This window comes from Cherax quadricarinatus, unplaced genomic scaffold (genome assembly GCF_038502225.1).
Source record: "Cherax quadricarinatus isolate ZL_2023a unplaced genomic scaffold, ASM3850222v1 Contig224, whole genome shotgun sequence".
Lineage (NCBI taxonomy): Eukaryota > Metazoa > Arthropoda > Malacostraca > Decapoda > Parastacidae > Cherax > Cherax quadricarinatus.
In genome coordinates, this window is record NW_027195250.1 from 155,428 (window position 1) to 171,891 (window position 16,464).

The window sequence follows — 16,464 nt, forward strand, 5'->3', positions numbered from 1 at the left end:
TGAGTCTTGTGACTGATGATCCATTTAGCATAATGTTAATTGGATCATTTGCAGCTTTGTTTCCAAACTGAATGAAATAGATTTTATCAGTGTTCAGGGTAAGTTTGTTAGTCATCATCCATGCAGATATTTTCTGTAATTCAGCATTGACTGTGTTTGCTAGTATGACTGCGTTTGGGTGGGAAAATACATATGTAGTGTCATCTGCAAATAATATGGGTTTGAGTAGCTGTGATGCATTCAGTAGATCATTGATGTAGATGAGAAAGAGGAGTGGTCCAAGGACGCTTCCTTGTGGGACTCCTACTGTGATTGGTTGGGTGGAGGAGTTTGCATCATTTGCATACACATATTGAGTTCTGTTACTAAGGTATGACTTTAGGTAGTTGAGGGAGTGGCCTCTGATATCATAGTGCATTAATTTGGAGTACAGTAGTTCATGGTCGACTGTATCGAAAGCTTTACGTAAATCAATGAAAATGCCCAGCGGGACTTCTTTCTTTTCAAGTGCGGTATATATTAGTTCTAGCATGTGCATGATAGTCATTTGTGCTTTTATTATTCCTGAGAACAGATTATCCAACGTAAAAGGTGATATAAAAAAGACCTGGAAAACCCTATCAGAAATTCTAGGAACAAAAAAGATATAAGGAAAAAGTGCAATTGAACTAACAAAACCAGATGAATCCCAACTCCCACCAACTGAAACAGCAAAGACTCAATGATTTCTTCTCCACCATAGGAAAAAGCCTTGCCAACAAAATCCCAAGCTCAAATATCCCACCCAATGTCTACCTCACTGGCAACTACCCGAACACACTGTTCCTAGCTCCGCCTAACTCAACAGAAGTCTCCCTTATTATCAACACACTAAAAAACAAGACAAGAGATTTAAAAACCTTACCACCCTTTATATACAAAAAAGCATCACAAGTGCTGTCACCAATCATTGCAACACTCTTTAACAAATCCATCGAATCCTCTACCTTCCCTACAGTTCTCAAAATAGCGAGGGTCACCCCGATATATAAAGGAGGAGACCAAACAGACTTGAATAACTGTAGGCCAATATCCAACTTACAACCTCTCTCTAAAATCTTCGAAAAATTAATTCATAAGCGAATCTATTCCTACTTCATCTCCCACAACATACTCAACCCCTGTCAGTTTGGGTTCAGGCCTAATAAAAATACGAATGATGCTATTATACATGTGCTAGAACAAATATACACTGCACTCGAGAAAAAAGAAGTCCTACTGGGGACCTTCATTGATTTACGTAAAGCTTTTGATACAGTTGACCATGACTTGCTCCACATAAAATTGTCACACTATGGTAAAAGAGAGTACTCCCTCAACTACCTAAAGTCATACCTCAGCAACAGAAGCCAATATGTGTACACAAATGTGCAAACTCTTCTGCACAGCCATTTACAGTTGGTGTCCCACAGGGAAGTGTCCTTGGCCTTCTTCTCTTTCTCGTTTACATAAATGACCTACCAAATGCATCGCAACTACTCAAACCCACACTATTTGCAGATGACATTACATACGTCTTCTCTCACCCAAGCCCAGTCATGCTAGCCAATACTGTAAATATCAAATTACAGAAAATATCTACCGGGATGATGACTAGCAAACTTACTCTTAACATTGACAAAACCTACTTCATTCAGTTTGGAAACAGAGCTACAGATGTCCCTCTTAACATAATGATAAATGGATCACCTATCACAAAGCTCACAGAGGGAAGATTCTTAGGAATCCACCTTGATAATAGACTCAAACTTCAAACACATGTACAACAAATTTCCAAGAAAATTTCCAAGACCATAGGCATATTATCGAAGATACAGTACTATGTTCCACAGTCAGCCCTCATTTGGAATTTGTGCATGGGGCTCAACAACAATAAACCATCTCAGACCATTAATTATCCAACAAAAGGCTGCAATCAGAATGATAACAAATTCCCATTACAGGCAGCACACTCCACCAATATTCAGAACTCTAAACCTCCTCACCATACAAGACATCCATACTTATTATTGTACCTACTACATACATAGAACACTTAACTTGGATATAAACCCTCCCCTCAAACGTCTCCTTACCAACCTCAACAGAACACATGACCATAACACAAGACACAGTCACTCTTTGATGTTCCTCGTGTCCATCTCACACTATGCAAAAACTCAATGCACATAAAAGGCCCAAAAATCTGGAATTCATTACCTGTGAATAGAAAAGAAACATTGTCTGTTTATAAATTCAAGTCTCTTCTTAAAAATTACTTACTCACCCACAACTAAATAAATACTGAATAACTGTATCTCATAAATGTATAACCTGTGACCCTATCAAACTTTTTTTTTTTTTAATTACATTACCTAATAGAATACTCCATTCTATTGAATGCACAGCAACTCAGCAAATGACCATATGACCTGACTTTGAAATACTCATTTGTGCTTAATTGTTATTTGTTTACTATAATTTTTACCACTGACTATATCACTGCTTAGTTAATCTTAAGTTAATTTTAAGCCTGCCCATAATGCTCTGCATACAAGGGGATTTTGGCATGTTACACTTAACCACTGTATTTCTTTGTACATCTATGTATCATGTCCAAATTAATAATAAAATTTCAAAAATCTCCTTAATTTCTGAAGAAGGCAACTTCTTCCATCTCTCTTCCTCCTCCTCTGCAGCAATATTCTGAGCTGCGGTCTGTTGCTGTTCCTGCTGAAGCTCTTGCAGCTCCTCAGTGGTTAGCTCTTCATTGTCCATTGATTGGTTTTAGTAATGGAAATGGATTGAAACTGAGCTCAAAATAGCAGAAATGTTAAATTTTTGCCGATGTTCAAGAGTAAACAAATGATCCCACATGTCTAATACACGCCAGCTGGTGGGTCTAATATACGATCACAAATGTGGTGATATTATTTATACAATTATTACAGTATTGCATAACAGTAAATCTTCTATTTTTTGGTTTGAATAAAAATTCATTATGTGAATAAAAAATCAAAATGGAATTCATTTGTAAAGCCTGAAAATGTATCTAATGAACAGAGGAAATGTTAGTTTAGTTCCAGGAATACCTGCATTGTTTATTCTGGACCCTATTTTGAAATTGGAATATTTTGAACTTTGCACTAAATTGGCCAAATTACCAATTTCCGATCACTTTATTTTGTAGTTGAAATAGTTGACTTGGCGATTTCTTGTGCTCAGTCAATAGAATAGAAGTAATACTAGTGAAATAGCTAAGAATTTGATCGACTGGAATAATATAATTGGCCTAAAATGGTAGTCAAAGTCGGCAAAATCGCCAATGCATAAATATCACTGACACATCAAAATTCGCAAGAGCATAATTTCGTCAATTTTCCATCAAATTTCGTACTTTTTGTTTTATTACCTTAAGAAATAGATTCTCTACCATTTCATAAGAAAAAAATAACAAAATTATTTTTTGAAAATTCTTGGACACTGGTGTGCACTTTGAAATTTGGCCTTTGGACTCTGAAAGGATTAAGGGGAGTGACGTAATGTTTTCCCTCCACCCGGCTACCACACCTCCATAGTATATAAACAAAATGTTTATATGTTATGTAACGTGTTTCTTATATAATTTTGAAGAAAATATAGATGGATTAATGAAAATGTCTATATTAATAAGACATTTAATGTGCCCAAGAGTGATTATTATTAGTACAGTGGACCCCCGGCTTACGATATTATTTCATTCCAGAAATATGTTCAGGTGCCATTACTGAACAAATTTGGTCCCATAAGGAATATTGTGAATTAGATTAGTCCATTTCAGACCCCCAAACATACACGTACAAACGCACTTACATAAATACACTTACATAATAGGTCGCATTGGGAGCTGATCGTAAAGCGGGGGTCCACTGTATTACTTAATGTTTTTCCCTCCACCCAGCAACCACACCTCCATAGCATATAAGCAGCATGTTTATATGCTATGTAAGGTGTTTCTTATATAATTTTGAAGAAAATATCATAGATAGATTAATGAAAATGTCTATATTGACGTAAAACTAGTCATTTAATGTGCCCAATTGTGATTATTATTACATAATAGAGATGTGCTCATGGAGAATGTAAACAAACCGGGTGGCCCACACCGTATTTGAAAGATCACTTGCAGTATAGAAAGTTTTGGTCATAATTTGAGATCGCCGTATTAGCGGAACGCCGTAAGGCAAAATGCCAAAATGCGGGGCCCTACTGTACCTGAATAAACTTATTCATTCATAAATTAAAATGTAAATATTTCTTATTTATAAATTAAAATGTAAATATTTTTTATTTATAAATTAAGTACAGTGGACCCCCGCATAGCGACTTTAATCCGTGCAAGAGGGCTGATTGTTATGCGAAATGTTCGGTATGCGAATGAATTTTCCCCATAAGAAATAATGGAAATCAAATTAATCCGTGCAAGACACCCAAAAGTATGAAAAAAAATTTTTTACCACATGAAATATACATTTTCCTACACACAAAGAGAAGGATACATGCACAATAGTAGAGTAGTACATGCACAATATATATTGTGCATGTACTACTCTACTAAATGAAGAATAAATGACACCTTTATTGAAGATGCAGCAATGACTGATGAGACACTGTGTCCTGGGAGTGCCTTTTCCTCCTGAGTACTGTAGGTCCTGTTTGGCATTTTCTTCCAGAACAGGCCTTTAAATTCACCAATATGAGCACTAGTTCCAGGCAGTTTTCCCTGTTCACCTGGGTGTTAGTCAACTGGTGTGGGTTGCATCCTGGGAGACAAGATTAAGGACCCCAATGGAAATAAGTTAGACAGTCTTCGATGACACTGACTTTTTTTGGGTTATCCTGGGTGGCAAATCCTCTGGGGTTAATTGTTTCTTGGTATTCTCAATAAGCCACACCAACAACGGTGCTACAGCAGCAGCAGCAGCTGACGGTGGTACAGCAGCAACAGACGATGCTACAGCAGCAACAGATGATGCTACAGCAGCAGCAGATGCTACAGCAGCAGCAGACGATGCTACAGCAGCAGCAGACGATGCTACAGCAGCAGCAGACGATGCTACAGCAGCAGCAGACGATGCTACAGCAGCAGCAGACGATGCTACAGCAGCAGCAGACGATGCTACAGCAGCAGCAGACGATGCTACAGCAGTAGCAGACGGTACTACAGCAGCAGCAGCAGCAGCTGACGGTGGTACAACAGCAGCAGCAGCTGACAGTGCAGCAGCAGCTGACAGTGCAGCAGCAGCTGACAGTGCAGCAGCAGCTGACGGTGGTACAGCAGCAGCAGCAGCTGTACCACCAATAGTAGCGATGGTTGATTGGGGTTTATTATACAACCTGGCCAGCTTGGAGACACGCACTCCACTTTCATACTTATCAATGATCTTTTTCTTCATCTCTATAGTAATTCTCACCCTTATTGCTGTAGGGTTGGCACTAGAAGCTTTCTTGGGGCCCATGGTCACTTATTTTCCAGAAAAAATCACCAAAAACACTGTACAGTAATAATACGAAATGTTCCGATTGCATGCTTGGATGTTACCGCGGAGGCTGGCTGGTAAACAATGCCACCGGCGGAACATGTGAGCGTGGCTCAGACCGCACATTGGACGCGTCTCGGACGAAGAGCGGTGAGCGGGTTTTTGGGCGGTATGCGAGGCAAAATTTTTGTGAAAAAAGCGAGCGGTATGCGGATTGTATAGTATGCGATGCGTGCGGTATGCGGGGGTCCACTGTACATTGAGTGTGAACAGTGGTGGTGGGTTCTGCTCCTGCCTCCACCTCCACCACCACTATGTATGGCTTCCCTCAGTGGCCCTTATAAACCCAACAACAACACTTCCACCACTTAATCCTCACATACATTATGACATATTTTATTCATTCTAGAGTATATATCATGTTTCTATGTTATTAATATTGTTTATTATATCATATTAGATGAATTGCGATAGATAAATAAGCCATAGAGTTGATAATAGCATCATATTGAAGTACAGTGGACCCCCGGTTATCGGCCAGTTCAGTTATTGGCCAACTCGGTTATCAGCCGTTTTTTTGGCACCCGGTTATCAGCCGTTAATTCGGTTATTGGCCATTTGGGAGGCATCCATCTGCTGGCTGGGGCCGCTTGCAGTCAGTTTGGCTTTGTCTCTGGGCAAACATTTTGCTATAATCCATTGTTTTTTGTGGTTATTGATCGAGTAAAACTGCAAAATAAGCAACCATGGGTCCAAAGAAACACGTTACATAGTATATGAAAACATGCAGTGTTTATATGCGATGTACATGTATATTGAATAATAATCACTGGCACATTAAATGTCTTATTTTATGTTAATATAGACATTTTCATTAATCCATCTATTATATCTTCTTCAAAATTATGTAAGAAACGTTACCTGGAGTTTACCTGGAGAGAGTTCCGGGGGTCAACGCCCCCGCGGCCCGGTCCGTGACCAGGCCTCCTGGTGGATCAGAGCCTGATCAACCAGGCTGTTGCTGCTGGCTGCACGCAAACCAACGTACGAGCCATAGCCCGGCTGGTCAGGAACCGACTTTAGGTGCTTGTCCAGTGCCAGCTTGAAGACTGCCAGGGGTCTGTTGGTAATCCCCCTTATGTATGCTGGGAGGCAGTTGAACAGTCTCGGGCCCCTGACACTTATTGTATGGTCTCTTAACGTGCTAGTGACACCCCTGCTTTTCATTGGGGGGATGTTGCATCGTCTGCCAAGTCTTTTGCTTTCGTAGTGAGTGATTTTCGTGTGCAAGTTCGGTACTAGTCCCTCTAGGATTTTCCAGGTGTATATAATCATGTATCTCTCCCGCCTGCGTTCCAGGGAATACAGGTTCAGGAACCTCAAGCGCTCCCAGTAATTGAGGTGTTTTATCTCCGTTATGCGTGCCGTGAAGGTTCTCTGTACATTTTCTAGGTCAGCAATTTCACCTGCCTTGAAAGGTGCTGTTAGTGTGTGGCAATATTCCAGCCTAGATAGAACAAGTGACCTGAAGAGTGTCATCATGGGCTTGGCCTCCCTAGTTTTGAAGGTTCTCATTATCCATCCTGTCATTTTTCTAGCAGATGCAATTGATACAATGTTATGGTCCTTGAAGGTGAGATCCTCCGACATGATCACTCCCAGGTCTTTGACGTTGGTGTTTCGCTCTATTTTGTGGCCAGAATTTGTTTTGTACTCTGATGAAGATTTAATTTCCTCGTGTTTACCATATCTGAGTAATTGAAATTTCTCATCGTTGAACTTCATATTGATTTCTGCAGCCCACTGAAAGATTCGGTTGATGTCCGCCTGGAGCCTTGCAGTGTCTGCAATGGAAGACACTGTCATGCAGATTCGGGTGTCATCTGCAAAGGAAGACACGGTGCTGTGGCTGACATCCTTGTCTATGTCGGATATGAGGATGAGGAACAAGATGGGAGCGAGTACTGTGCCTTGTGGAACAGAGCTTTTCACCGTAGCTGCCTCGGACTTTACTCTGTTGACGACTACTCTCTGTGTTCTGTTAGTGAGGAAATTATAGATCCATCGACCGACTTTTCCTGTTATTCCTTTAGCACGCATTTTGTGCGCTATTACGCCATGGTCACACTTGTCGAAGGCTTTTGCAAAGTCTGTATATATTACATCTGCATTCTTTTTATCTTCTAGTGCATTTAGGACCTTGTCGTAGTGATCCAATAGTTGAGACAGACAGGAGCGACCTGTTCTAAACCCATGTTGCCCTGGGTTGTGTAACTGATGGGTTTCTAGATGGGTGGTGATCTTGCTTCTTAGGACCCTTTCAAAGATTTTTATGATATGGGATGTTAGTGCTATCGGTCTGTAGTTCTTTGCTGTTGCTTTATTGCCCCCTTTGTGGAGTGGGGCTATGTCTGTTGTTTTTAGTAACTGTGGGACGACCCCCGTGTCCATGCTCCCTCTCCATAGGATGGAAAAGGCTCGTGATAGGGGCTTCTTGCAGTTCTTGATGAACACGGAGTTCCATGAGTCTGGCCCTGGGGCAGAGTGCATGGGCATGTCATTTATCGCCTGTTCGAAGTCATTTGGCGTCAGGATAACATCGCATACATAGCATATAAACATACAATGTTTATTATATGCGATGTATATTTAATAATCACTCTTTGCCACATTAAATGTCTTATTTTACATTAATATAGACATTTTCATTAATCCATCTATGATATTTTCTTCAAAATTATGTAAGAAACACGTTACATAGCATATAAACATGCAATGTTTATTATATGCAATGTATATTTAATAATCACTCTTTGGCAAATTAAATGTCTTATTTTACATTAATATAGATATTTTCATTAATCCATCTATGATATTTTCTTGAAAATTATATAAGAAACACGTTACATATCATGTAGCATATAAACATAGCATATAAACATGCAATGTTTATATGTTATCGAGTGGAGAGTGGGATGGAGAGTAAACATTACGTTTTCTCTGATGCAGCGTTAGAGAAAACTGTGAATCTGGCGACTGGTGCAGTAACCGCCCTTCATATTCATTTGTTTACAATTCTTGGCATGAATTATTCATTACTTCTTCCTTTGTTTATGATGGCATCTAAAGGTAGTTGTTAGAAACAATTAAACTCAGTGAACATGGTAATTATATGGCTGTGTAGTGTAATAATATGGCTGTGTATTGTAATAATATGGCTGTGTATTGTAACCTTGATAATAGACTCAAATTTCATACACATATACAACAAATTTCTAAGAAAATTTCCAAGACTGTAGGCATACTAATATGGCTGTGTATTGTAATATAGCTCTGTAGTGTAGCCCGGGAGGGGTGGGCTACATACGTGTACTGTACCTACATCTACTGCTACCTACACTGACTTCCTACAAATAAATACTATTCGCCTCTTGCCCTACATTAAGATTACAAATATTTTAAGGTTAGTAATGAATGTACTGCAGCAGTAAATGACAGGTTAAAGAGGTGTGTGCAATGTGGACTAGGGTGCAAGCTTTTGTAGAGAAACACCACCCTGACCAAGCTGAAACAAGCCATATCTGCAACATGTTCAGTGACAAAACCCTGTCCCACTTCAGGGAAATCTTAGAGAGACACCAGAAACAGACCTCTATGGACAGATTTGTTGTGAGGCAGGGGTCTAGTGACTCTCAAGCTGGTCCTAGTAGCATTAAAAGACAAAGAAGGGAAGTAACCCCAGAGAAGGCTTTGCTACCTAAAGTCTTTATGAAGGGGGATTCCCCTTCAAAAAGCTAACTCCTTCCTCTTTCCTCTTCCTATCTTCCAGAAGCCAGCATTAGCCTTAATAAAGGTATGTAAAACTTACATAATTGTTAAAAAAATTATTTTTTTGTGAATATTTTTGTCTGGAACGCATTAATTGTATTTCCATTAATTCTTATGGGAAATTAATTTGGTTTTCGGCCATTTCGGTTATCAGCCGACCTTCTCGAACGGATTATGGCCAATAAGCGAGGGTCCACTGTACTATTCTGTCATGCCTCCTGACAGCAGGAATGGATTAATTGGATTTCCATTACTTCTTATGGGGAAAATTAAATCGGATAACGATAAAATCAGTTAAGGACGATCTCTGGAATGGATTAATATTGTTAACTGAGGGTCCACTGTAATTACAGTGGTACAGATTGCATCAAGAATGTAATTTACACAATATTGAAGGCATGTTATGCATTGTGAGGCACTGCCTTGGTGAGAGGTGACCATTCTTGAGTTTAAAATGGAGTTATGTATATTGAAGCACATTACATTTCAATTTTTTTTTTTTCAGAAAGGGATGCAGACACATAACTCTACCAAACAGCCAGTTGACTTTCTCAGGAATAATGTGGCTATTGCCTGCTTTAAGAGGCATAGGATGTGAGAAATTGTCTCTCGAGACTGTCACTGACTTTAGTTACCCAGAAAGGATGACGCTGGAGAGAAAGGAAAAGGAAATGTGTATAGAAATCAATTGGATTAATTAAACTTGCACATTACAATTTGGTTTTAAAAGTGTGAAAATATATTAATTTAACTTACATTTTGCTGTGGATTTAAACTTTTCTATTTTTAAATGTTTTTTACTTATCTTTGTGCATAGCTCCTGAGTGTAAGAATGATCAGCACCATTGGTAGGAAGGGAAACAGTGTAAGCTGATTCTTCTGGTATTCATGGCAAAACATACCTTACTTAGACTTAGGTACAATGTTTGGTATGTAAGCTAACTTTAGAAGTGTGTACATTACACAAATAACCCGCACATAAAAGACAGAAGCTTACGACGACGTTTCGGTCCGACTTGGACCATTGACAAAGTCACACTAACAGAGGTGGAGCAGGACGGCTATATATAGGCAGGAAGAGGTGGAAGTAGTAGTAGTGGTAGTAGTAGTAGTAGTACAAGAATTGTATATAATACCGACAGGATGAAATGACACATGCACAACACCCGGGCATCCCCACCGTAGACGTTTCGCCATCCAGCCAGCCACTGGATGGCGAAACGTCCACAACAAAGACAACCTGCCTATATATAGCCGTCCTGCTCCACCTCTGTTAGTGTGACTTTGTCAATGGTCCAAGTCGGACCGAAACGTCGTCGTAAGCTTCTGTCTTTTATGTGCGGGTTATTTGTGTATCGTTCCAGTCACGGTATTGTGCCTTTTTGTTATTTAAGTGTGTACATTCATTACACTTAGTGTGATATAAATCCCATGAAGGTGTATAATATTTAGTTATTAGCACACTGGCCGATTCCCACCAAGGCAGGGTGGCCCGAAAAAGAAAAACTTTCACCATCATTCATTCCATCACTGCCTTGCCAGAATTGTGCTTTACACTACAGTTTTTAAACTGAAACATTAACACCCCTCCTTCAGAGTGCAGGCACTGTACTTCCCATCTCCAGGACTCAAGTCCGGCCTGCCGGTTTCCCTGAATCCCTTCATAAATGTTACTTTGCTCACACTCTAACAGCACGTCAAGTATTAAAAACCATTTGTCTCCATTCACACCTATCAAACACGCTCACGCATGCCCGCTGGAAGTCCAAGCCCCTCTCTCACAAAACCTCCTTTACCCCCTCCCTCCAAGTTTTCCTAGGCCGACCCCTACACCCCGCCTTCCTTTCACTACAGACTGATACACTCTTGAAGTCATTCTGCTTCGCTCCATTCTCTCTACGTGTCCGAACCACCTCAACAACCCTTCCTCAGCCCTTTGGACAACAGTTTTGGTAATCCCGCACCTCCTCCTAACTTCCAAACTATGAATTCTCTGCATTATATTCACGCCACACATAGCCCTCAGACATGACATCTCCACTGCCTCCAGCCTTCTCCTCGCTGCAACATTCATCACCCATGCTTCACAACCATATAAGAGCGTTGGTAAAACTATACTCTCATATATTCCCCTCTTTGCCTCCAAGGACAAAGTTCTTTGTCTCCACAGACTCCTAAGTGCACCGCTCACCCTTTTCCCCTCATCAATTCTACGATTCACCTCATCTTTCATAGACCCATCCGCTGACACGTCCACTCCCAAATATCTGAATACGTTCACCTCCTCCATACTCTCTCCCTCCAATCTGATATCCAATCTTTCATCACCTAATCTTTTTGTTATCCTCATAACCTTACTCTTTCCTGTATTCACTTTTAATTTTCTTCTTTTCATACCCTACCAAATTCATCCACCAACCTCTGCAACTTCTCTTCAGAATCTCCCAAGAGCCCAGTGTCATCAGCAAAGAGCAACTGTGACAACTCCTACTTTATGTATGATTCTCTATCTTTTAACTCCACGCCTCTTGCCAAGACCCTTGCATTTACTTCTCTTACAACCCCATCTATAAATATATTAAACAACCACGGTGACATCACACATCCTTGTCTAAGGCCTACTTTTACTGGGAAATAATCTCCCTCTCTCCTACATACTCTAACTTGAGCCTCACTATCCTCGTAAAAACTCTTCACTGCTTTCAGTAACCTACCTCCTATACCATACACCTGCAACATCTACCACATTGCCTCCCTATCCACCCTGTCATACGCCTTTTCCAAATCCATAAATGCCACAAAAGCCTCTTTAGGCTTATCTAAATACTGTTCACTTATATGTTTTACTGTAAACACCTGGTCCCCACACCCCCTACCTTTCCTAAAGCCTCCTTGTTCATCTGCTATCCTATTCTCCGTCTTACTCTTAATTCTTTCAATAATAACTCTACCATACACTTTACCAGGTACTCAACAGACTTATCCCCCTATAATTTTTGCACTCTCTTTTGTCCCCTTTGCCTTTATACAAAGGAACTATGCATGCTCTCTGCCAATCCCTAGGTACCTTACCCTCTTCCATACATTTATTAAATAATAGCACCAACCACTCCAAAACTATATCCCCACCTGCTTTTAACATTTCTATCTTTATCCCATCAATCCCGGCTGCCATACCCCCTTTCATTTTACCTACTGCCTCACGAACTTCCCCCACACTCACAATTAACTCTTCCTCACTCCTACAAGATGTTATTCCTCCTTGCCCTATACATGAAATCACAGCTTCCCTATCTTCATCAACATTTAACAATTCCTCAAAATATTCCCTCCATCTTCCCAATACCTCTAACTCTCTATTTAATAACTTTCCTCTCCTATTTTTAACTGACAAATCCATTTGTTCTTTTGGCTTCCTCAACTTGTTAATCTCACTCCAAAACTTTTTCTTATTTTCAACAAAATTTGTTGATAACATCTCACCCACTCTCTCATTTGCTCTCTTTTTACATTGCTTCACCACTCTCTTAACCTCTCTCTTTTCCTCCATATACTCTTCCCTCCTTGCATCACTTCTAGTTTGTAAAAACTTCTCATATGCTAACTCTTTCTCCCTTACTACTCTCTTTACATCATCATTCCACCAATCGCTCCTCTTCCCTCCCGCACCCACCTTCCTGTAACCACAAACTTCTGCTGAACACACTAACACTACATTTTTAAACCTACCCCATACCTCTTCGACCACATTGCCTATGCTCTCATTAGCCCATCTATCCTCCAATAGCTGTTTATATCTTACTCTAACTGCCTCCTCTTTTAGTTTATAAACCTTCACCTCTCTCTTCCCTGATGCTTCTATTCTCCTTGTATCCCATCTACCTTTTACTCTCAGTGTAGCTACAACTAAAAAGTGATCTGTTATATCTGTAGCCCCTGTATAAACATGTACATCCTGAAATCTACTCAGCAGTCTTTTATCTACTGATACATAATCCAACAAACTACTGTCATTTCGCCCTACATCATATCTTGTATGCTTATTTATCCTCTTTTTCTTAAAATATGTATTACTTATAACTAAACCCCTTTCTATACAAAGTTCAATCAAAGGACTCCCATTATCATTTACACCTGGCACCCCAAACTTACCTACCACACCCTCTCTAAGGTGTATAATAATAGGTGTTTATTCTGCTAAATATTATGAGACGGTACAAATATACGTATATTTACATTTTGTAAATATCCCTGCCACGGGTGAAACTATCAATTCCTTATTTCAATAATTACATGATCAAGTTTATTGAAAGATATGGCAAAATACAAGCCTTTTTTTTTTTTTATCCCTGCAGCTCCAGTGGTTTTAGTACTATATGGACTTTATTCAGTAAGACCTCTTTTCTGAAAATATCTTACTAATATTATATCCATAATAGCGAGAAGGAACATGGGCTCTGTAAATACCTTGAATTTCACTGATAGTGGCTTTTCATGACAGGGATGATAAACTGAAAGCTGCTCTCATGTGTACTGTGCATGTAGGCTGGTATACATATTTCTTTTCCTTCCCTGAAAATAAAAGCTTTCCCTGGATCTGAAGCCTATCAAGAGGTCAGTATGCTTTTTTGGGTAGTGGATGAAGATAAAATTGGAGGATCATCAGATCCCCACTGAATCTAGGATCAGGCAGGCATTGGAGATTGATTATAAACACAGAAATGCGACTCTTAAAATAATGACTCGAGTCATAAGTTTGCCTGTGATACTCCAATATAGAAACTATGTATTGTACCAAAACAAAATCATTCACATTGCTAAATTTACAAACTGTAATGTAGTTACTTAGCCTTAATACCAACTTGCTCCATAATCTGTAACAATGTAGAGTTTTGAATTAATCTTAGTCTGCCTGAATTGCCTAGTCATGCTAGGTGTGATAGTGGCCCTCTCTGTAATTAGTATTTTATAATATGTAAACCACAAAATATCCTATGTGTAAACCCCGCATTGTAATCTTTATAAAGAATAAACTTGATTTATGACTTATGATTTATGATTTATACACTTGATTGTTTCTTTGACTGCTACTAGGCCTTCTGATGGTGACTTTTGTATACCTTTCCATTACCCCTAAGGCCAATTTTTTTTTTATCATAATTCTTTGAAGAATGATGATTTTTTCTGCCTAATTTTGTCGATGAGGATGCTCTTTGAAATACTGGAACTCTAGTGAGGCTCACACAATAAAAAGGAGGAGTACATGGAACTAAAAAATGATTACAATAATACTGTACAGGGAGAGATTACAGATTACAGATTATCCCCCAGTAAAAGTAGGCCTTAGACAGGGATGTGATGTCACTATGGTTGTTCAATATACAGTGGACCCCTGCTGTTTGGCAGCCGCGACTTTTGTGAAATCCAACTTTTGGCAAGTTTTTTCGGCAAAATTTAGCTTCACGGTTCGTGATTCGGCAACCGTCCGGTACGTGTCCGCCCATCACCGCACACACAAAGCCAGTCTCCCGCACCATTCACACTCAGTGTGCCATTGTTTACCAGCTTGTGACCATCGCCCCACAGGTTCATACAATACATTTCATAATCATTTTTTTGTGCTTGCAACTTCTAAATACACCTACCATCCAACTTACGACCTGCTCGACATACGTCCACTCGATTTACGACCGTGCATCTGGCAGCTGGGCTGAGCCGGCTGATACACACCACTGTACAATATTTGACAATACTCGCGGCGGCAATGCGTCATGCAGGCAGCATCAGTTTGAGTAACCCTGTCCTATCAGCAGCATCATACTGTATTAACTGTACTAACTGGACAGTAAATTTCACCATGGTCCCTAAGATGAAGTCTGAATCTTGCACTGGAGATTGTGGCAAGAAAGGCTCTTACTCTCAAACTCTCTATTTGTTTTCACTGCTGAACATAAACCTGTCTGTATCTGTCTGCCTGTATATCTGTGTATCTCTGTGTCTGTTTATCTGTCTACCTGTGTGTCTGTCTTTCTATCTGTGTGTCTGTCTTTGTCTACCTGTGTGTCTGTCTTTCTGTCTACCTGTGTCTATGTCTACCTTTGTGTCTTTCTGTCTACCTGTGTGTCTGTCTACTTGTGTGTCTGTCTTTATGTCTACCTGTGTGTGTCTTTCTGTCTACCTGTGTGTCTACCTGAGTGTCTGTCTACCTGTGTCTGTCTGTCTTTCAGTTTGCCTGTCTGTCTCAGAGCCACTCATTAAGAGTGTAATTGGTCTTGAAGATGCCATATTAATAATGATAACACAATAATAATCACTGAGGCGCATTAGATGTGTATAAAACATTGATATAGACATTTTGCTTAATCCATCTATGATTTCTTTTTCAAAATTATATAATAAACATGCTACATAACATATAAATTAACAAATATGAAATGTTTTTCTGGTCGGCTTGACAGAGTGAACAGGAACCATTCGTGTCCGGGCTGGTAACAACAACAACAACTACGTTTGTTTACATAACTCGCCAACCTTCTACACACTCATTCGTTTATTCATTTAATCTTGTTTACTCACCTCTCACTCTACATTAAGACTACAGATATTTTAAGGTAAGTAATGAGTGGACACGATTATTATAGTTTAATAATATTATTATTAATATTAGTACATATGTATTATTGTAATAATAATAATAATAATTATTATTATTATTATTAATTTAGGGAACTGGAGCACAGATCCACTGGTTGGGGATTTCAATGCTAAAGTGGGTAAAAATGTTATGGAGGGAGTAGTAGGTAAATTTGGGGTGTAGGGGTAAATGTAAATGGGGAGCCTTTAATTGAGCTATGTGTAGAAAGAAATTTGGTAATAAGTAATACATATTTTATGAAAAAGAGGATAAATAAATATACAAGTTATGATGTAGCACGTAATGAAAGTAGTTTGTTAGATTATGTATTGGTGGATAAAAGGTTGATGGGTAGGCTCCAGGATGTACATGTTTATAGAGGGGCAACTGATATATCAGATCATTATTTAGTTGTAGCTACAGTTAGAGTAAGAGGTAGATGGGAAAAGAGGAAGGTGGCAACAA

The 16,464-nt window shown here is 39.5% G+C and overlaps 1 protein-coding gene across 8 annotated transcripts in view; it reads left to right on the forward strand.

Annotated features, from left to right (window-relative positions):
- Nucleotides 1-14,325, forward strand: part of LOC138850893 (uncharacterized) — a 114,022-nt gene extending 99,697 nt beyond the window's left edge. For 7 of the 8 annotated variants that reach the window (XM_070080213.1, XM_070080212.1, XM_070080208.1 and 4 more), the window contains one exon: nucleotides 9,871-14,325. In XM_070080213.1, coding sequence (XP_069936314.1) covers nucleotides 9,871-10,066 — 196 coding nt within the window. In that variant the 3' untranslated portion in view covers nucleotides 10,067-14,325. The remainder of the gene's footprint in view (nucleotides 1-9,870) is intronic. The other variant, XR_011391105.1, reaches the window with a different exon arrangement.
- Nucleotides 14,326-16,464: the final 2,139 nt, after the last annotated feature.